This window comes from Nansenia antarctica (genome assembly GCF_963989245.1).
Source record: "Nansenia antarctica genome assembly, chromosome: 7".
Classification (NCBI taxonomy): Eukaryota; Metazoa; Chordata; class Actinopteri; order Argentiniformes; family Microstomatidae; genus Nansenia; species Nansenia antarctica.
Window position 1 is genome coordinate 53,667,244 of NC_137677.1, and position 23,362 is coordinate 53,690,605.

The 23,362-nt window shown below is 44.2% G+C and overlaps 1 protein-coding gene across 1 annotated transcript in view; it reads right to left on the bottom strand.

Annotated features, from left to right (window-relative positions):
• The window catches only part of LOC308163144 (ATP-binding cassette sub-family C member 4-like), a gene marked incomplete at both ends in the record, with an annotated part of 35,637 nt that extends 13,058 nt beyond the window's left edge, over positions 1-22,579 (bottom strand). The window contains 20 exons of the mRNA XM_080537327.1: positions 4,214-4,293; positions 10,558-10,704; positions 11,186-11,283; positions 11,595-11,632; positions 11,777-11,908; positions 12,400-12,609; positions 12,787-12,883; positions 13,097-13,183; positions 13,684-13,778; positions 17,974-18,165; positions 18,600-18,689; positions 19,118-19,225; positions 19,341-19,590; positions 20,277-20,402; positions 20,539-20,702; positions 20,811-20,900; positions 21,122-21,346; positions 21,523-21,643; positions 21,809-21,919; positions 22,506-22,579. Coding sequence (XP_080393453.1) covers positions 4,214-4,293; positions 10,558-10,704; positions 11,186-11,283; positions 11,595-11,632; positions 11,777-11,908; positions 12,400-12,609; positions 12,787-12,883; positions 13,097-13,183; positions 13,684-13,778; positions 17,974-18,165; positions 18,600-18,689; positions 19,118-19,225; positions 19,341-19,590; positions 20,277-20,402; positions 20,539-20,702; positions 20,811-20,900; positions 21,122-21,346; positions 21,523-21,643; positions 21,809-21,919; positions 22,506-22,579 — 2,535 coding nt within the window. The remainder of the gene's footprint in view (positions 1-4,213; positions 4,294-10,557; positions 10,705-11,185; positions 11,284-11,594; positions 11,633-11,776; positions 11,909-12,399; positions 12,610-12,786; positions 12,884-13,096; positions 13,184-13,683; positions 13,779-17,973; positions 18,166-18,599; positions 18,690-19,117; positions 19,226-19,340; positions 19,591-20,276; positions 20,403-20,538; positions 20,703-20,810; positions 20,901-21,121; positions 21,347-21,522; positions 21,644-21,808; positions 21,920-22,505) is intronic.
• Between the last annotated feature and the right edge of the window lie 783 nt (positions 22,580-23,362).

Consider the following 23,362-nt stretch of genomic DNA (forward strand, 5'->3'; position numbering starts at 1 on the left):
CACTTTCTCTGACAGAGTGGCACAATAAGATGTAGGGGTCAGTGGTACAAAAACAAAGCGAGGCCGTTCCACTCGGAGCTCGGGACAATAGGAGTGACCCGACCCATTCTGCTCTGCTTTCGGGGCTTTATTTTAGCTTTAAATGCACAGATGCTCCGGCCTTTCTTTGGGAGAAATGACTGTGGACACCTCCTTCACATTTTCCCTTTCTGGGCCGTTTTCACTTCATAAAGCTGCAGTCAATGTGTTTTGTGTGTGGTGAGGAGGGCCTGACACATACTGTGGTGGTCTCGGTCACTGTCTACATTGGTGGCTCAAGTAGTCTCAGGATTAGGCCTTTGTGCGCTGTGAAAAGGTAAGAAAAGTCACTTATTTGGGCTCAGTCAAGCTGTTGATTTCCACCCCCATTTTGGAAATAAGAGAAAGGCTTTGAAATGCACTCTTTCTCCCCCTCTCTCTCTCTCCCTCTCTCTCCCTCTCCCTATAAATCACTAGCATCCACCAACAAGCAGCTGCCTAGTACTCTGCATGCCCTCACATACAAGCATACAATTTGTCTCTGTCTCTGTCTGTCTGTCTGTCTCTCTGTCTGTCTCACACACACACACACACACACACACACACACACACACACACACACACACACACACATTTCTCGCATGTGGACATAAACAAGCAGGTCCCAATAATTCTCACACATTACTGTGCTGACATCCTTCTTCTGATCAGAGTTATTGGTTATTAGTTATTGGTGTTGTATTAGAGGAGAGCCTACAGTAGTACTGTAGCAGGACGCCAGGGGAGAGATGTCAGTTCCCAGACTCCTAGTACCAAGTGTCCAGCTTGGCTGAGCCAGTAGAGGTGACAGACCACAGAGACCACACAGACACTCAGATCCTTTCACTACAGGCCAGTGCCCGCCATCACATGACCATGTGTGGTACTGCTGAGAGCCAGAGTCAGAAATCCCCCCTGCTACCACACACACACACACACACACACACACACACACACACACACACACACACACACACACACACACACACACACACACACACACACACACACACACACACACACACACACACACACACACACACACACACACACACACACACACACACACACACACACACACACACACACACACACACACACACACACACACACACACACCTCTCGGCCTCTCACCTTTCTGTGTCACTTTCAGTGTTTTTCCACCTTGCACATGAAGACAATGGTCCTGTCAGATAACAATGATCAACAGGAATTTATGCCATATATATTTCCATACTGGTCCATCTCCTGTGTTTCTCTGACTAACCTGGTATGTGTTGTGCCTGGGGCCAATGCATTCTTCCCTTCCTCTGTCACTGGCTTGGTAAAGGCACAAGAGAAAGCTGATGAAATCCCATCCACCAGCCAAATTACGTCAGCACTTCTCATATCCCACAAAGCCACAGAAGAGGCCCGACACACAATGTGCCACAATATACAGTCTCACTCCCCCATCCACCCGCCAGTGTTTCCAAACAATGGCCATCTCTGCTCTATGTGTCTTCAGAGTGTTTCTGTTACACACACACACTCTTCTCCTCCTACAGAGCAGACCACCAATGGTTTACTGCTGTAATTTATGAGTAGAGGGCTCTGTTTGGCTCAGCTTGTAACCCCATTTACACTGGTGAGACCAGGGTCAGTTCTACTCAAACTGAGCTTACCGTGACCCTCAGACTAATTGGAATATACACGTAATACCTGAAAACATAAAAATATATATATATATATTTAAATGTATTGATTCTTTAAAGAAGAGTGGAATTACATTATCTACATTATGACATGTCTTTTTGACATGTATTTTGACAGTGGTAAAGTAGAGAGCGTAACAAAGGAGAGTGATGACAGGGCACACTGTCAGACCCTGGGTGGAGAACCCGGGACCTCCGGGTGTGAGAGGACATGTGCGTACCACATCAAAAATACGTACCAACAACAATCTTGATAAATTCAAAGTACCTCTCTGAAGTCATGTGATGAACATCCCTCCACCATGGTCTATCAATTATGCTGACAAACTCAATTTGAACGGACGGTTAAGAAGGCCAATGAATGTACCTTAGAGACCCCACAGTTAGTAGTGGTGTGACTTGGTCAAGAGCCTTCACATGGGATCCCTCCATTGAAAAGCCCCTGAATTCACCCCTTATTGTCCCCACAGCCCCTCAGTGAAAGCACAGGCAACCCAGGATTTAAAGGTCAAGTCCACACAAAGGCCAACCATCCCCACTGCCTGAGGTGCTTTTAATTGACATTTCTCTCTTTGTCCCGATAACATAAAGAGGGAAAAGAAAGGGCATTTTTTTTTCAATATACTAAATTGCAGTTAAATGAGACCTGTGAAGAAATATGGCGGTGGGATGCACCGGGGTCCCCCAGCTTGGGGGATCTCCTTGTTGGGAGTGTATGGGGGGAGTGCTGATGGCTGTGAAGTGCTCACCCCACCATAAAGAGCCCAGCTCTGATGCAAATCCCCACACAGAGCCGGCCTCTCCCCACGGAGGGAGATAAACCAGTTAGGCCATTGTTTATGAAGTTTCACTTTATTCCCCCCTGACAACCATTTAAACAATGACTGTTGGGAAATGTCCCTCCGCGAATGAGCAACAATGGTCAGGATCAGCAGCTTTTCTGTCGAGCTAATACTTTGATAAAAAGAGTGAAAATCTTCCTTCCTGAAAGCATTAAAGACCGCTCCATAAAAGGCATCTGCAAACAAGAGCAGAAAAGAGAGGCAAACAAAAGCACTTTGTCCAAATGATGCCACTTTTGTCCCTCTCACAATGTGTCCCCCATTTTCTGTTGCAGCAAAAGACCACATTGTGCATAGCGTACACAATGTGCCACCGTACATATAGGCCCTAGTCCACATGAGGTAAACTGGCTGGGCTCCAACCTTGTTTTGACCAGTTCGTTCAAATCAACAAAAGCTTAGCTTCAGCGAGGTCGGCTACTGTACACTCGTTTTCTCACCGCGACACAATGGATCAACGTGTTCCCATAACTAACAGATAAACATGTGTTTAGTGTCTTGTTATTGAGCCTTATCGAAACCTCTGTTGTTTCTCCTTTCAACAAGTATGAAAAAAAGAATGATGAATAAGAAATGGTGCGTAAGAGACCTGTGTATGTATGAGTAACACAAACAACAAGGCTGCCTTCTGTTGTCATGACCTAGTCTACTTCCACTGTTCTCCAGTTGGACCTACAGGCCTTCCGCAACGTTATTACTTTACTTCGTCTATTATTCACCTTATTATTAAAATGGGGGGAAACGATGGCGGACAAAAAAGCTTTTGTGCTTATGATCTTTTGTGCTTTCAGCATTTAAGATGGCTTTTGTCTCCTGTGAGATGGGTATCTGCCACAAACATCACTCAGGCATTGTGGAGGAGGGATTCGTTTTCAGCCCAGCTTTGTTCTCTTCTTTGGCCCTAACCAAGGAGCCACGCCTGCTGCTCTACCTCGGATTGTGCGGCGAACATTCCCTCCTTTGTGGTGCTAGGTGCATGAGCTGGCTCATCTCCGCAGGCTTTCCTGGGAGATGATTGTGGCGGTGTCGGCGGTGGCGTTCGGTAACGTTACCTGGCTCTACGTCAGGGTGGCCCTTGGCTAACAGTGGAGCGAAAGGAGAAGAGGGGAAAGTCCCTGTCTCTATCTGTTTCAACTGACCTCTCCCTTTCTCCCTCGACTGTTCCCCTAGCACCTACTCTGTTCACCCATCCAAACACGTCATAAAAGCCGAATGCTCGCACACCTCTTTCTTTGCCAGTCCACAGATCATCCCTGTCTTTCTCTTCTTCAACTCCCTCACTGTTCCCCCCCAGATCTGCCCATCTTCCTGTGTAGCCCATTATATCCTCTGTGGTACCTTTCTCTCTTCCCAATCACTTGCTTAGTCCCCTGACACATTCAGTGGCAATACCTCCTGTGTTGTGCCACAGTGAAGCGGCCACGCCCTCGGCCTATGTTGCAGACACTTTTATTAAATCTGTGCAGGCGCTGGGCCGCGCTGGCGGGTAATCCTACAGTAATTGTTTCCAGATTAGGGGACCCGGGCCACAAAGCAGGCCTAGCCAGGCATGAAATGGCCTCCCGACGCTGCGGAGGTGGCTGCAGCAGCAGCGGCCAAACCTGCCGAGGTGAGACTCACCTGGATAAAGTCCACAAAGGTCCAGGGAAGCAGATTGTCCAGGTGACCAATGTCCTTAGAGAACCTGTTGAGGATTCTTCCTGGGTCACAACAGAAGAGGGAAGGAAGGATGGAGCGCTGATTAGACATGTGCGGCTGAATGAGGATATCCTGTTCCATTTGTATACTGTCATGTGCTGTAGTAGTTAGTTACACTGTCAATATAGCATGTGGTGTTGATCAGCATTAGATTTTTTTTTTTTTTTTTAACACAGCCGGACAGTATAGGCTGTAAAATGGTGACACTGTGATCAACTGAGCGTTTCAGGAGTGTAAATACTGGACATGACTCATTTAATCCCCTTTTTGGCTCTCACATTGTGTAAGCTTGTATTACATATGGCGGAACAAAACCACATATCAAGAGCATATACGTCTAATCCATGAGCTAATATGCTCCATCACAATAATGTTTTAGACATTGCTCAATAACTGACAACTTGCCGGAGACTACAGCTGGAAATTACCCATGTAGGCTAAAGCTGCTCCATTTACGGCATAGTTAATTAATGGGGACTGTCCACAAAATGATACACTAATAAACTAAACTAAACCAATGTTTTAGACTTTCCTCACAGTCTACTTCTATTGAAATCAATCTCTATTACTTAAGGGGCCTGCTATATTAATGCATGTATTTGAGAGCAATATCAGATGGACAAATAGGGAGCCTAAATTAAACACTGAATCATTATTTGGCCTTCATTGCATAAAGGCTGGCCTACTCCAGACTGAATACGTTGGGGAGCCTTTTGTTTGTGAACAAAGAGGAAACAGAAACTCCCGTACCTGCCTTTCTGTCCTGACTGCCAGTGTCAATGACGTTAATTGAGTTGCCTCCAATCTGCTCAGGTGTTCATTATCCAGGCTGGGGCTCTGCAGGTGTTCCACGGGCCTTTTATTGTGGCACTCTTTAGAAACTTTGCTCCCCAGCCTGATCCCACAGCACATAAGATTACACTCCAGCTGCTCTCACACTGTGTTTACTGCTGGGAGAAGTAATAGCCGATCCCAGAACCACAGGCTGAGAGCAGAGGCAGAGACAGAGAGCCTCTCATATCTCTGGCTCCGGAGGAAGTCCTGAAGACTCCCAACAGTGTAAGGCTTTACTCTTCAGCCCTGCAAGACACCACCTGAACTGGCTCAAGTTGAAGCACAATAACAATCTATTAGTCTGTATTAAGTCATCCCTTTTTATTGCCTCTAGGACTACAAGTCTGTAGTCATCCCTTTTATGGTCTCTAGGACTCTAAGTCTGTAGTCATCTCTTGTACTGTCTCTAGGTGCTCTCCACGGCCATGTCAGAGTGACTCACCATAACCCATTATCTAACTAAACACACAGTGCTATCTGGTACAGGAGAGTGTGCTGTAGACTAGGCAGCCCTGTAATCTTCTGTTATATCCTCCCTGTAGTGAGGTACATTCTCCGAGCACACTGGCTGCTCAGATAGGCACAGAGGCCAGGCAGCTAGCTGGGTTTAAGACAGGGAGTCAGAGGCAAGGTGGATGGGAGGTACGGCAGAATGGAGGTAGAGTATTTTGGAGGCACAGTGGAGTAAATGGACTGACTTATATAACGGCTTATTCCAAAGCGCTTTACAATGGCGTCTCATTCACCCGTTCACACGCACATTCGCACACCGATGGTGGCAAGCTACCGCGCAAGGTGCCGGCCCGGTCATTGGGAGCAATTTGGGGCCCAGTGTCTTGCCCAAGGACACCTCGACACATGGTCAGCCGGGGTTCGAACCGCCGTGATCATTAGACGGCCGGCTCTACCTCCTGAGCCACAGCCGCCCCAGCGGAGTGGAGGCTCTGACCTAGAAGTTGTCTCCCCGGCTTCCCAGTGTGTCCCATGGCGGTGGGCCCTGTAATCACCTCTCTCCACGGCCGTAAGCAGCTTACAGCTTTATCCAAAACGCCCGCTCGCTCCCACCTAAAAACACGCATGCAGACGAGGACAGCGCTTTCCATAACAGCCATTGCATAAACCCAGCCAGAGCATTATTCTCCCCAAACAACCAGCGAATGCTACCAAATCAGCTCTGATTCAAAGTCAAGTGGCGTAAGCATGTTGTACACTCCGAGGCAGACTAATCTTATTCACAGTGAGTGCCCCTTTAGCATGCAGACGTCGAGGGGGAGGACTCAAGCAGAAGGGAATGCTGCCACTGTTGTTACTTTCACGAGAGGTTGTCTTCGCTTTACCTAACAAACGGGGGAAGTGACTTATTAGTCAAACTGTGTGTGAATGAATCCTATAATATGTATCTACTGTCTAAGCCATAGATGACCTAAATCTATATGGATCCCAAAAAAAATAAAGCCTACACAGATAGGAGAGGTTACTCCCAGTTACATCATTCCATGGTTTCAGGGTGTTAGTACCAGAGAACATTACTGAACAGCCACAGTAAACATCAGCTGTTTGATGAGCAGCTCAGCCAATACGGCATTTCAAATGAGGTGAAGTAGAGTGCCTTCTCCATCTCTTGCAGACTATAGGAGAGATACATTACAGAGATGCAGTTACACAAAGACATTCGCAGCATGGAAATGCCTATGAGGTAAGACAGGTCTGGGACAATGGCTTCAATCACTACTGGTGGCTGTCAACAATATCACCTATTGTGAGCAGAGGGGTATAGACATTTCAGGATATCAGCGGCATTAGTATCAAACCATTTCTCATGGTTTGGGACTCCAGGGGCGATTTGCACCACATATGATGAAATATCCACCCTTCCCGACTGAGGTGGCCCCTTGGGTGGAGACATTAGGCGGGCCGGGGCCCCCCTCCCAGAGTTGAAGAAGTGGAACAGTGGGGTTCGGCTGGAGCAGGGCGTGTGGCGAATCGCTGTTCCCTGTAAACATCTAGATAAGGGGGCGACTCTGAGCCACTCCATGTGTGGGCCCTCGCTGCTGTCGGACCTGCCTTTCAGTGAGGCGGGAGCGATAATGGAGGGGGCTGCTGGGACTGGAGGTGGCCCAGATCACCTGCACTTCCATGAAGGGCCCAGGGGCCTGGGGGCCGCCTCCCCACCGCCGGCACCTTGCTGCCAATACTAATACATTCTAAATCCATTCTCTCCGCTCACACTGCCAGGGTCCTGCAATCTCTTCTCCTTCCCTTTCATGCAATTAAATAGTGGAAGTGCCGAGCGAGGGGGAGCCCTATCAGCCACACTGCACACACACACACCGCTCCATCTCCACATTCAATTTGCACACCCCGATATCATCATCATCCTCTACTGCAGTACTTTCACCACTTCTCCCCTATACCGGTACTGGAGTAGGAATGTAGACATTAAAAACATTCATTGCCTCTGCAGACACAATTAGATGCTGCCGTTGTTACGTAGGTCTTGTATTGACATTTCCCCCTGTTCACAGAGACTGATTGACACCTGGTACTGAGGGGACCTGTCTCTGCTGGTGTGTGAGAACAGAGGGTAGAGAGAAGGGGTGTGTGTGTGTGTGTGTGTGTGTGTGTGTGTGTGTGTGTGTGTGTGTGTGTGTGTGTGTGTGTGTGTGTGTGTGTGTGTGTGTGTGTGTGCGTGTGTGCGTGTGTGTGTGTGTGTGTGCACGCACTGAGACCCCACTCCTGTTGATGAGCTGAGACTTTGGCCTGCAGTCTCTGAGGGGATTAGCCCACTCAATGACACTAAATTACAGGGATCAACATCAGCTCAACACATCTACTGCTGTGCGCGTGCTGCTCTAAATTGAAGCCGTAATAAATCAAACATGTTCATAATCACACAAGAGTCATGTGATGCAATAGTTGCTTATAGTATGCTGTCAAAACCAGAGTGAAAAATTCTCACTACATGAATGTCTAGCAATCAAATAACTTCCTGCAACGGCAAAAATAATAGCCTGCATCAATAGCCAAAAGGCATTCATACGTATAGTAGTGTCCAACACCTGCTATGGCATTGCGACAGTACTTATTTATCAATCATAATACGCTGATGACTTGTTCGATTGTAATAACAAAGCCCATCCTGAACATGACACAGAAGACTTTTGTGCAGTGAAGCTTGTAATGGTAACCTTTAACTCCCAGGAAGACTGCAGCCAACAAGTATCAAACACTGGGCCCCGTTCAGAGGCAGCGGCACACATATCACTTACAAGTGTAAACAGTTGTCAAATCCTTAACAACGCCTGCACAATTACAAATGCATTACTCACACTTGTGTTGGCAACACAAGGGAATGGCAGACATTATGCTATAAAAAAAAGTCTGAGAGACAGAGGAAATACAAGAGAGAGAGAGAGAGAGAGCGACAGTAATACCAGCAGCACTGACATTGTTGATGACAACAAAAGCTCTGGCTGTTCTATTTAATTCAATGGGAGAGCTCAGTGAACAATTACTGAATAGAAAAAGAAAAGCCATAGACGAAAGCCACAAAACTGACATTGAAACACCTTGTAAATTCGGTAAGTAATTCAAACAAGTCTAAAGACGTCGGTGTTTTATGAGGTTGTCAAATCTGCTATTTTGAGGGGCAACAGCAACAGGTGAGCCACACTCCCAGATAGTTATTGTCTGTAACTTCCAGCCAAACATATTGGAGTGTTTGCCGGTCTAAAGCCGAAATGACTGGACTGGTCATACAATGGTTACTGATAGCAGCACAACAGCAATCAGATAGCAGCGTCTGTTAAGCCTCTCCTTCACTGAGCTATTAAACAGATCATTACATTATTAAACATGTTTGCTCCTTCCATGTGTAGATTACCAGAGGACACACCCAGATAAGCCCCCAGGTAGAAGTGCAAGCAGCACAAAGGCAGCAGTAACAACAACACCTAAATTAATACCCCTACAGTTTGCTCCAAACACAACTTTCCAAAGAAAACAACAGTTGCTACACCCACTGCTAATGCCACCAGAAACCACAAGCTACTGAACACCCTCAAATCATATTTAGAGTTTTGTTAACAGCTTATTATGAGTCATTGTACTGACAAGTTTGCTTCACGCTGAGAATTCCCATCCGTGCTGATTGTGTTGTAAATGCGTGTCACTATGGAGAGATTAGGCTGAGTAATTATCCGCTGACAGGTGAACAATGCCCTAGAAAGAAGTTAGCAAAGTTGTGTGCCATTTGACATTTGACTGAAATGACATCATCTTGTTTGATCAAAGATCTGATCATATAACAAATGTAAATGTGGTTGAATTCTTTAAGAAATTGTGAAGAGTTAATTTAGCCGTAATGTAGTAATTTAGAAGACGTTCATTTCACTTTATTCAACAGGTCATATTGTGCGGCAGTCTTGTTTCCTAGAGATAAGGAGAAAGCTCCTTATACAGCAGGGAATCTTAGCTGCAGTGTTTGCTCAGTTTTAAGATCATGTCCATCTGCCCACTCCACTCTGTCCAAACAGCTACAGCCAAACAAAGCTAATGAAATAATCAAAGATTTCTGATACTGTGCAACAAGGCAAATCGTCCTGTATTTGCTCAGCTCTGTAGTTCAAATACCACACTCTGTCGAAGATCTAGAGCAAACAGTATTCATTCAATATCATTGTTTGCTTTTTTGTTCTGGCTCACGGTTAATAGATAACCCTGTTCTCACTCATTTCTAAAAGACGTTAAACCTAAAAATAGAGTCATTTCACATGTCTTTTGACTGTGGATTGGCCTCCTGGGTACACAAGCTCTGTTACCCACCAGCGACTAGTTGTAATAATTACACTTCATATAAAACACTCCTGGCAAACACAATCAACTCTGGGATGGAGAAAACAGACACTGTTGTCATGAACTCACTAACAGTAGTCTAACTAGTTAGTAGAAAGTAGCGATTTATTTTTGCAATCTCAATAACATCACTGTTATAATATTTCTTTGAATTATATTTAGCATAACATTTCTAATAGAAATGACAGGTATTGTTAGTGCAACTAATTATTCAGATATTAAATCTAACATGTTCCTGTAAAATAAATAAAATACCAAAATGAAAGTATTGCTGAATAGAAAAACATGTGTTGTAACAGACAAACACTAGGTTTACCTCACTGAGCGTAATTGTAAAGTGTGTAAAGCACCCACTGTGCATGAACTGAGAAGCTACAGTAGCATGTCCTAGTAACAGTCTGACCTCTAGTGGAGAGAGATGGTACAACTTCCACAGGAACAGATTTTCCCATCTCAGTACACTTAACACTCATCTTCCCTTGAATATCAAAAGACCCAGTAATAGGAACAGTATTATGTTTACTTTGTGGGTATATGTCCTTATAGAAATGATTATGTAGATGTTTGGGGGCCCTTACCAATAGGATTGATGTCAAAGAAGTGTACGGGGGTCCGGAGGATGGAGTTAAACATGCGGTTGTGCAGAGTCTGGGCTGAGCGCACCAGAACATTGAAGAACAGAAGGCTGCGCAGGAAGCCAAACAGGACGGTTGCCGCTGTTATACCTGTCCAACACACAAGGTAAAATCCATCAGCAAGGTGCAATACTTTCCACTCTTCCATTTCCAAGTAGGTCAGCTGTGCACCTGCAGCAGCATTGTTGGGCATGAACAGCTACAAACGGGACCGCTGTACAGCATATTCCTGTCCAATCTCTCCCAGCAATGGTCGAGTCTTTTTTAAAGGCCGGGCTGCCACTGTGAACTCCCAGAACAAGCCCTGGAAAACCGCAGAGGTGAGGAGTCATGGGAAGACAATCTCATCAGACCTGAGAGGGTCACGTCACACCATCAAAAACAAGAGAAGCACTCCTATCTCCCTGTGCAGCTGAGGCCCATGCACACAACGTGCACACTGGGCCTTGAAGGGCTTGGGCCCCAGCCAAAAGCTTGCAGAGGTACAGTAGGTAACTGGCTGAAAGGCTGGGGGGGGGTTTTAGCAGAGCCTCAATGGCACACAAAGGGATGTGCACTCACTGTGCCTCACCTGCATAAACCCCCAAGTAAAGGTCCAGGTCCAGCTGCTGAGTGGCGCTGCCATTGATGCCGTGTGCTGTCATATTGAGATGCTGCTGTTCAGAGGCCCTGTCATTCACAAAGGAATCAAAAGGCACAAGGATAAATAAACACAGAAGGCCATGAAAGAAAGCAGCTAGCTGCAGGCACACACACAAAGCGTGATGTTCCTAACCAAAGGGGTACAAGGTCACTTCGAACAGCAGCATAGTGTACATCCAACAAAATGGGATCCATTGTATTTCATAGAACCGATGAAAGGTGGACAGTGGCATTGCATTGTAATGCGTTCTGACTATGACATGTATAACTTAAGTAAAAACATAACTTTGTATTTTTTTTAAAATAAAAAGTAAAAAGCATATTGACAAATGTCTCACCAATATGCCAGCCACCAGTCCTGTAGGATATATGTAGTCTAAAAACAATACAAAAGTACATTTACATTACACACATTATATAAAACCCATTCATATTCCAAATAATGAAGTCTACATGTAAAATAACATCTACATCAGAGTAGCTTTACTGGTTGGTGGAGTGAAAAAGCAGAAACACTCACATGAGCCAGCAGATTAAGGAGAAGGAGGGACAAGAGTACCAGGATGTTGGCACCTGCTCTGAAGTACTTAAAGTAGAGCTGGAGGCCGATGGTCCCCTCCGAACGGCTCTCCTCCATCATGTGTTGCGCCGGCTAAAAGCACATTTACACAATTTTCAAGGCAAACCATTGCCTTGAAGAAGCCTGATGCCTGAAGAAGGTCTATGACTGAAAGCTCGCAATAAACTATGCTTTTTTGCACAGTGTTTGAGTGTGCGGATGCTGTTATTTTGCACTCTATTGATACTCTTCAGTTCCAGCACCTCAGCAAAGTCTAATCACGGATGAGCGGTGGTGTTTTCACTACAAGGCAAACCATTCAACAACATACAGAGAGAGGAGATGAAGTGAGAATATATACTGCCCTCTTGTGGAGGAATAGTGAAAGGTGCACACAGAAAGGTTCCAACATTTTTTTTACAATGCAAAGACCATGGTATACAAATACATTTTAAGGTTTCATTAGTATAAATACATTATCTCATTGACTTCCTCCTACACACAAGGAACACAGGAAGTCTTATGCTCCCCTGGGCTCCAGACGGGCAATGGGTGGGTGTGAGGCATTACAGTAGGCTACCCACCGCTGGTATCAGGTCAGGCCCCTCGAAGACAGATTGCATAGAGGACAGGGAGTGCATGGAGCTCTGAGACAGTGTGTGAGGTAAGCGGGTGAGGGTGCCAGGGGTGGGCTTCTCTTCCTCCTCCTCATCCTCCTCCTTCTTCAGCAGGGAGGTGAAGTCTAGCCCAGAGCACTGCAGCTCAGAGTATGTGCCCCGTGCCACCATTTGTCCCTGAGGAGATGCTTACAGTCAGCCCACTGAAGTGTGTTAATATTCATACTGTAGTTATGGCTCCAGGTACAGTAGGAACTCCTAACAACTGCCTAGGTATGTCATAGGTATGTCATAGAAAGGGCACAGCATGGCACACACACACACACACACACACACACACACACACACACACACCTCCTTGAGGACGAGGATTTGGTCTGCAGCCTTCAGGTACTGCAGCTGGTGGGTAACAAGGATACGAGGCTTCTTCCTCAATAGGCCACAAATACACCTGGTGAAACAAGACCAGACATGTGACTGACCCACACCTAAACAACTGAAAGATATATACAGTGTATATATATATATATATATATATATATATATATATATAATCAGCTTATAAACAGCACATTCTGTACATAAAACAGCCAGTTTATCATTGTATTAAGGCGTCAAAACATATTCAGGAGATAAATCGTTTCCAACTGGCTGGAGGACTTACTGCTCAAACAGGTGTTTCCCCACCTCAGCATCCACAGCACTGAGAGGGTCATCTAACAGGTAGATATCTGCATCCTGATACACCGCTCTGAAATGAACACACACGGGTTATTTCTACTACATTTTACACAGGTACAAATAATACAATATACTAACAACTCTTGTATGTAAAAAGTATGAAAAAGTTGTATGTAAAAAGTTACTTTTTCTTCATTGTTACATTGTACTTTTAGCTTTTTATTGCACAGCACCAGCACGACACGTCCTAATCAACCAGCCAAATCAACCAGATGTGTTCCACAGCAGTTAGATGGTAAATGGACTGCACTGTATATAGCGCCTCATTCCAAAGAGCTTTACAATGGCCTCTCATTCACACACCCATTCACACACATTCACGGCGGCAAGCTACCATGCAAGGTGCCAGCCTGCTCATTGGGAGCACTTTGAGGTTCAGTGTCTTGCCCAAGGACACCTCAACATGTGGCCAGCCAGGGATTGAACCGCCGACCTTGCAATCATTAGACACCAGCTCTAACTCCTGAGCCACAGCCGCCCCTAGATCTGAGAGGTGAGAGAGAGATGTACCTGGCCAGGTTGACCCGGGCTTTCTGTCCCCCGCTGAGGGTAGCTCCTCTGTCCCCGACGACTGACAGGTCACCATCCGCTAGCATCTCCAGGTCCTAAAAACACAATCCACTACTGCACTTACCATGGGCATTCAATCACTCACATTAACACTACCGTACACTCACGGAACACTTTATTAGGAACACCTGTACACCTGTACACCAGTATTGATTCAGGTGGTGTAATAGTGGGGAATGTTTTCTTGGCACACTTTTGGCGCTTTTCCACCAGCGGCCCGGCTCGCTTCGGGTCGGTTCGGGTCGGCACGCTTCGGCACGCTTTTGAACAGTTCTGGTTTTCCACTATACACAACAGATCAGGAACGAGTAGGAGGAGTAGGCGATAGTAGGCGGAGTTACGCGTCATAAAAGCGCGCCATGGTGGTGACGTATATTTTCACGAGACACAACACAGCTACAACAATAGCGACATGGAGGAACTTGAAGCTATCTTACACTTTTTCCTCGGCATGTGGTATATTATTAACCGTGATTTTTTGGGAGAGAAAGAGAAAGAGAGAGAGGAAGCTATGTACACATAATAAAGTCATGTTTTTTAACCCTTAAAACCACTGCCTTCACTTGTCTGCTTTATGAACTGTAGTATCATTGTGTGCCGTGTTATTCACGGACAAACACGGTGCCCGGAGGCACCCTTTGCGGGTTAATAACTTCGGTTTACCGTGGGTTAGGATAACAATTCAAACGTGTCCGGATAGGGGAGAGGACAGGTAATCCAAAACCATTTGAATGGTGTCGATACGACACTGCTATCACCGTCGACACAGCGCGGAGCGAATTCCCTGTTAAAACTTTTCTCTCCCCCCGCTGTCAACGGGAGTTTCAACCAGCTGGCGCGGTGCTGCTTAGAGCAGCAGCGGGTTCATTGAGTTTACGGTTAAAAGCATAACTTCTCGGGGTGTAAAGCACTCTCTCTATTTCGGGCTAAACTGTGCAGTGTAGCCGGCGTCCTGGTTCCTCCAGCAACCGGACACTTCCATAAATAACAACAAATATGTAATATGTAAATATGTATAATACCACGTTCATTGATAAAATGACGCCAGGGATGGAAAGGGGTGATGGCAGTTTTAGAAGGGGGATGATGAAGCTCTGGACTATGGAACGGCACAGCACAGCACAACGGGGGGAAATGCGATAAGAATTATGTCAAAATGCAGCACCATCATGCACAGATCAGCCTTAAAGCATGTAACGTGAGATATATAACGTTATACAGGGAGCGATGTATTTCTACGGAAAGGCTGATAGATTGTAGAATCTTCTTGTCGGTAAAACGATGGAATCAATCTATTGAGGATTGTGATCTTAAATGCGTTGTGTCATCTCAGGATAGATTAGGTGCACAGCATACACGATTTGACAAGGAAATAGAATGTTCAACACGGGTCGGAATCTCTACTTGATTTATTAAGACAGTCAGCGAATGGTCCATCAGCACAGTATCTCAGCATCGGCATTCAATGACCATTCCACGACATAATTATGACATACAGACAGGCTGATAGATACGAGTGCAGCGCTGTCTTGCTGGTAGTCAAATATATTTATTTATACAGCATATGGATCAGTGGCGTAGCGCAAAATCCCGGGGCCCCCCCGCAAGGTGGCGGCGGGGGCCCTTTCGCAACGGAGTAAAAAAAATAAAAAATAATGCGTTTTTTAGAGGCCGATGCGTTATTGACGTTGCGAAATTTCGCAATATGCACTCTACATTCTAAATGCTTGACTTAGCAAAAGGTACAAACAAGTGAGAGCAATAGCCTATAACTAAAACCAAATGGTAGACTACACTACATCAGTAGAATGTATTATAAGTAGCAGTGGCGTACCGCAAAATCCCGAGGCCCCCCCGCAAGGTGGCGGCGCGGGCCCTTTCGCAACGGAGGTAAAAAAAATAAAAAGTGCGTTTTTTAGAGGCCGATGCGTTATTGACGTTGCGAAATTTCGCAATATGCACTCTACATTATAAATGCTTGACTTAGCAAAAGGTACAAACAAGTGAGAGCAATAACTAAAACCAAATGGTAGACTACATCAGTAGAATGTATTATAAGTAGAAAAGTACAAGCTTTATTTCTTTTAACAAAGTGTGGTGTGCACAGCAGCGCGATATCTGTAAACATATAAGCTGTAGACTCTCCGCTAAGGGTTGCCAGATGGGATTGAGAATTTTCAACCTAACCAATCTAAAAACTGCTAAATCCACCAAAAACCAGCCCATCTGGCAACCCTGTCTCCGCTGCATCAGAGTCTACTTGTTGCGTAAAATTGGCCAGGGTTTGTCAAATCCTTTGTTGGACATCTCGTTTCTTAAGTCCTGGTATATTGTGGCATTTCTTTACTTTTTGCCATCTGGTCTAGGAATACCCAGGGAGACGCAGACAGCAGAAGTAGAATAGAATAGTAGAATAGAAAAAGAAGCAGCTATATATAGCCTAACCATGCTGAATTATGATGCACTGACAGCCTGTGACTGTGAACCTGGCCGGACCCTGCCCTTCTGCCTGAGTTTGAGTATGATGCTGCCCAAATAAATGTTATTGTTTAGTGCTGTACGCTTTCGTGGTATTATATTGTGTGAATTATCATCTGTATGTTGTTTTTCTTTCACTCCGAATGTCCGAATAGAGAATCTACCACCACCTAAAGAATGCTTATTGTACTTTGTATTGTATTTTCGCTTGCTCATTTTCCTTGTGTCTCGCTGCCTACGTGTGACGTCAAAGTCATGTTGCTATTGGATACGGCTAACTATGTATATCTTTTTTAATATAGGCCTATATATTAAAATTAAGCTTGACACAATGAAGGGCCACTTATTTTCTTTGTTTCATATTTTTTTAAATTATTAAAAAAAAAAAAAAAAAACAAACAAAGAGCCAATGTTAGGGGGCCTCCTAGTGGCTGGGGCCCCCCCGCGGTGCGTCGCTTGCGGGCCCGTCCGCTACGCCACTGATATGGATGTTACGTGCCTGTTAGCCTACTTGCCGCTTTCAGTTCTGGTAGATTTGTAGTTTAGATCTCGCAACCAGGGATTGGGAAGCGATGTATTTCTACGAAAAGGCTGACTGACGCGGGGCTCCAATCTCCGCGTTTATAGAGTGCTCCGGTGTCTTGCTGGTAGTCAAATATATGTATCAATCTATTGAGGATTGTGATCTTAAATGCGTTGTGTCATCTCAGGATAGATTAGGTGCACAGCATACACGATTTGACAAGGAAATAGGATGTTCAACACGGGTCGGAATCTCTATACTTGATTTATTACTATCGGCATTAGTCAAATACATGCTCACATCAAGTCATCCGTTCACTGCTGTCCATCAAAAATGGCACATCCATCAATAATATTACATAATAACAACTGCTCTGATTAGATTGCTTAGATTGTTTAATACATCAACGGGGGGAAAAGCGAGATGAACTCGCGAGTATCAATGCTTCATTGAACGGAAAGTCCTATCTATCCCATTCAAAGTGTTTTAGCCTTCCCCCTTTCCACTGGTAATAAGGAATTGGCAAGAATAGATCGATATAAATAGATCAACATAATGCAGCACTATCATGCACAGATCAGCCTTAAAACATGTAACGTTAGACATATAACGGTGCAACGTATTTCTACGGAAAGGCTGACTGACGCGGGGCTCATTCAATCTCCGCGTTCGTTATAGATACGCTTGCAGCAGCGGGTGACCCGGGCTGGCCCTGTAGTGGAAAAGCGGCATTTGGGCCCGTTAATACCAATCAATCATCGATTGAATGCCACAGGCTATTTGAGTATTGTTGCTGACCATGTGCATCCCTTCATGACCACAGTGAACCCATCTTCTAATGGCTACTTCCAGCATACATAATAATGCACCATGTCACAAAGCAAAAGTCGTCTCAAACTGGTTTCAGGAACATGACAATGAGTTCAGTGTTCTACAGTGGCCTTCTCGTTCACCAGATTTGAATCTAATAGAACACCTTTGGGAGGTGGTAGAACGGGAGATTCACAGCTTGAAAGCGCACCTGAAAAATCGGAATTTTTCCACCATCTTATAGAATCAATGCCACGAAGAATTTAGGTTGTTTTGAGAGCAAACAGAGGCCCTACGCAGCATTAGTATAGTGTTCCTAATAAAGTGTTCAGTGAGTGTACATACTAATGGACTGAACCCAAAACTGCAGGGCAGTTATAATAACACAGGTAATAAACTACTGCCACGGTGAGACTTACTCTCTTGAGAGCACAGGCTCTCAGGACCTTCTCGTACTTCTGTGGGTTGAGCTCTTTGCCAAACAAGATGTTACTCCTGATGGTTCCTGGGAAGATGCAGGGCTGCTGGCAGGCGTAGGTCAGCTCACCTTTGACTCTGACAACACCCTTATCCTGGGTCAGCTCTCCCAGGATGTTGCTGAGCAGAGAGGACTGACACACAAACACAGATAGAAACAATATACGCACGCACTGTATGTGGTAGGGTCAAAGGTCATATCAAGGTTAGGCCAGGATACACTTCTGAAAATGCGATGACTGAGGAGTTACCATTACATTATCATTAAAACAACAACAAGGATTTTTTTCCAAGTGAAACTAGAGACTTGAAGGTGAAATGTAATTTAGTTTAATTAATTAAATTAAATGGAGTAATTCCTTGAGTAAAGGGAATGGAAGGGATTTAATGAAGATTAAGGTCAAGCTTGCAGAACACAGTCTGGGGTCATGTTCTGGGAAACATTCCCTTGCTTTACTGCCTTACTTTAGAGCACCTACAGTAGGGTACATGCCCTTAACCAGCAGAGAGGTTAAAGGCAGAAGACCGAGAGAGACTTGACACCACATTCTTAGTCTTCCCGTCTAACCTTTCCAGCCCCGACCGGTCCAATGACAGCCAGGAGCTGCTCTGACTTCACAGTGAAAGACACGTTCTGCAACGTTGGAGCATCGAGGGTCTGTGGCGACAGCAGAGAAACATGAGTGGTACTGTAACAATCTGTATATAAATACATTAACAACTTTGGGCAGAAGTAAAATAAATACACAGATTCTTCATACTCATGCCAAACGTAAAAGTATGTAGGCTATGATATATTTTAATGTTTGATATTTGTAATTTGAAGTATGTTTTATATGTTAAATGTTATTTGTAATATATGTTTTAAATGTGGACTCCAACTAGATATACGGTATGTGTTTTATATTATGCCAAATGTAAAATTGTATGATGTATGATATATTTTAATGTTTGATATTTGTGATTTAAGTATGTTTTATATGTTAAATGTTATGCCTATCGGTATAGCTAATGGGGATCCTTCCAATAAATAAACAAATAAATAAATAAACAAACTCATGTTTCACTATGAGTGGGTATTCTCACCTTGTCCCAGTAGCAGATTACATCTTGGATTTCTACCATACACTCCTTCTTCTCTTCCACGGGGAGTACAAGGTTTTGCGTAGCAACTTCATCCAATACCAAAAAATTCTGTGAAAGAGATTCAATGAACACACAGACTTGAATCGAATAGAATCCATTTCTTTCATCACTCCCTTGGAACATGAAATTCTATAGACCGACCTGTTCATGACTGGTAGTTTACCTTGATTCTGCGGATGCTGATAAGGGCCTCAGACACCGTCTCTATGGCTGAGGGGAAGAATAGGGTGACGGTGAGTCTCACAGCTCCATACAGAGACACGGCCACAAACACCCGGCTGGCAGAGATCTGGTTCCCTATCAGCACGTAGACAGTGAAGGTGATGAAGACAATGATCTTGCTGGCCACGAAAAAGGAGGCCATGTTCAGACCACGGAGGTATGAGCTCTTCATGATGTTGGAGATTTCTTTCCTGAAAACACAAAATGGAGAGGTAGTTAGACAATGGTAGTTTGAATTTGGTAACATTTTACAAGAATGTTTATAGAGACTTTAACAGGTTATAAGTCGTTTATGCACTATCAATACATTTGTATTAATTGGAGTGCTTGGTGACATTGGACATTTTAATTACATACAGTATCTTTTACACACTTGAAGTCTCACTCTGAGACCTCATTACTCTGATTAGCACTGAACAGTGGGTAATTCCTAACTCCCATGCCAAAGGAATTAGAAGTGTACGGTCTTTGATTGCATTACAATATTAGAAGAAACTTGTTGATTCAAATTCTCCTCCCTGAAAGTATAGAGGCCATAACTGCCTGCTGGGGACTGAAGACAGTAGATTATTATAGTTTATTACAGTACATTCTGCTGAAATAAGAGAGTGAGTATGTGTTGGTCTTTTAGTTGTTGTCAGGTGCTGACAAGATCAGGACCTCATGCCTTGCCATTTGCCCTCAATAACAACCAACTAAATGAATGTGGAAAATTGAACAAAAGTATGGTGTCACTAAGTATATTAGTATCTACATGTTCACTGCAAGTGATTACAGCAGAGTTGCAATAGGATTTCCGATGAAATTCAAACTCACTCTCCAATTACTTGACAATGCTTCAGTTATCACTATTTAATCTAGGTGAAACATAATCTACCTTCTGACGTCATCTACCAGTGCTGAGAAAGGCTTCTCCCATGCATACATCTTGATGATCCGAATTCCAGTGACAACTTCATTCATGATCCGTATTCTGTCATCTGTCAATGATGCAGTTTTGCCCCTGTGGTAAAGAACAATTGCAGGAATTACAGGTTCACTAAGATTTAGCACCAGTGTTTATTTTTGAAACACACTCCAAAAAAGCAGAACTTGTTCAAAACATAGCTTGTTCAATGTTATTACTATTAGCCATTCACCTGAGAGAGGAAAACAAGTGACCAAACATAGTCTGTATAGGCATCAGGAAGACCAGGACGGCCATTCCAGCAAGGCATGAGGAGCCGATCTCATACCACAGCAACACTATCACAACCACTGCTTGCAGGGGACCAACCCACAAAAAGTGCAAAAATATGGTAACCTGGCAAAGGAAAAAAGAAGAGTTGTTTATTGTTGAGATAAGGACAATGCCATCTGAGAGGTGTTCTGCAATTTCTTTTATAAATTAGATATATACATACATACATACCTCATCAAATTTGTTGACGTCGTTGGATAAAAGGTTCACAATCTGTCCAGTGGTTGTTTTTCCCAGCGCTGTGCTATTAAGACAGAGTGCCTTTGGGGGCATTGTAGGACCAACAAGTTAGAATCATGCAAACCACTCAAGTTCTATGCCTACACTGACTGTACCCAAAAAACAGAACGTACTGTGGTGAGAGGCTGACTAAATCAGCGTTGTAAATACATGTAGAATAAGACTGAGGACTAGTTGCACTAGCATAATGAAGGGGGAAGTTACAGCTGGTCAGTAACCTCAAGGGTGAGTTGGTTACTGACCTTACGATAGATCATGTGACACATGGCGATGCGAATCTTCATGCCGGCTCGCTGCACATGGAAGAAGTAAAGGTGGTGAAGGGCGGCCAGGCCAAGAGTAGACAGGGAGATACCCCCGGCGTAGCCAAAAGCCTCGTAGAGAGCAGCCATATTGTTGGGGTCATAACTCTCAAAGTACTGGATTAGCTTCCCGAGAAATATTGGCTGAATCACTTTGATAATTTCCTGAAAGGAAAAAGAGACATCGGGTAAGTGTCAAAGGTGCTGTTCAGAAGTAACAGTAGAGTCTACTACAGCATTAATGTTAACGTTTCCATCTAAAGATGAAAACAAGATTTGCCTTCAGGATCTAGTTTTGATCTAGTTCTGTGAAATTAACATTTGAGCTTGTGGGACTGTACCTCAACAAGAGTGAATATTCCTATGACAGAGTAGGTCCGCCAATAGCACTTAATAAGGACTTTGGTTAGTTTGGGTGTGCGCAGTTCCTCTGCTGCCTTCTGCACCTCTCGGTCCCAATACCTGCACAACATGGGGATGACAATCAAAAGAACGATCTCACTCACTGTCCAATGTGAGTCATTCAAACTCTCATATCTACAGTAAGGTACATCAACACACAGGTAGGTAGACACACACACACACACACACACACACACACACAAAGATAATGCTTAGGTGAGATACCACTGTAGATCTTCCCCTAGTCTCTCAGATCCATCCTCTGGAAGCACTTTATACATGTCATGTTCCTCTAGCCTCCGGTTATGACCAATACGAAATAGAGGATTCAGCCAGCTAATGAGAAGAAACATTCAATAGGGTGCAAACATCAATAACACTTTTCATGGAATATAACCTACAAGGAAAGGATGTTGGATGATAAGCCTTATCATTATTGTACACTTTTTGTCATACGCCAGAGGCCTACATCCTAAGAATGGCACCTTCACTCACTCCACACATTTACTGTAATTAACCTGCACAAATGTTTCATAATTTTAATAATTTTTTTTGACACTTTTAGAGCAATAGACCACCAAGACAGACCTGATGACAGTGTGTAAAATTAAGACTATTGCTATACATTGTTGTAAGCCATACTAAATGCAACTGTATGGTTGAAACTTTCAGGAAGCGATGGGGGACTTTCGGTACTGTGTACCTTTTTGTCTTGTTCTCGTCTTTCGTGTCTGTCTGCATTACAGAATGGCTTACTTACGGTTTTCGATGTGCAATTGAGATCCAGCACCAGGGATCATACAGCACCAGACACAGATACAGTATATAGTACCCTCAACACCAACGTAGACCAGCTGTCCAGACAAGGGACCCTTCGCCACTTTAATTGAGAAGTCCAAACAGTGCTGTACAATTTTCTTACCAGAAGAAAATCTTGGAAAGCAGATTAGCTGTGGCCGATGGATTATCCCTCGCCTCTTTCCGCAAAGGTTCCATGCTCTGAGAATGAACTGAAAAAAAACTCTGCACGTAGCAGAAATTGTATCATTGATTAAATACATACATAAGACAACTTAATATAATATAAACATTATTTTCGCACCGGTCCATGCATATACAATGCATATTTTACCTCGAGATAATGTCATCCCGTAACACGTAGTAGCCAGTACACTACAGCCCGGCCGGCGTTCGCCTGTCATCGGTGCGCTCCGTGCGTCCCGCCTCCAGGTCGAGGATTGGCTGAATTATTCTCCTTCTGGGGCTGTGTTCGAAATGGCATACTAGCATACTGCATACTAGCATACTCAATTAGTATATACTGCATACTGCTTACTAAATTCATAATAAGTATGCCAATACCAGCCGACCGAAAATCTAGTATACATTTCTTGCATACTCACATTTCACATAATCTACAGTGTGAACACACTGCATACTCAACATCTACGTCATATCTAGTATGAGTAGTATGCTAGTATGCCATTCCGAACACAGCCTGGGTGTCCATCATCTCTCCAGCTACAGCCCTATGCGGGTAGACCTATTATAATACATGATGTCATGACAGGCTCTGGGATGGAGCAATTTGCAGCCTACTGATAGTGTTTATAACCGTTGTATTTCATAAATAAGATAGAAGATAACAATAATGCACTGCAACGTTCTAAAATAGAACATAAACTCCTCGAAAAAAATAAGTTCGGAAACGTTATTTCGGTCGATTATTCCTCCCCTTTTTTAGTAATACCAATTGGTATTGTATTTTATATCGTTGGA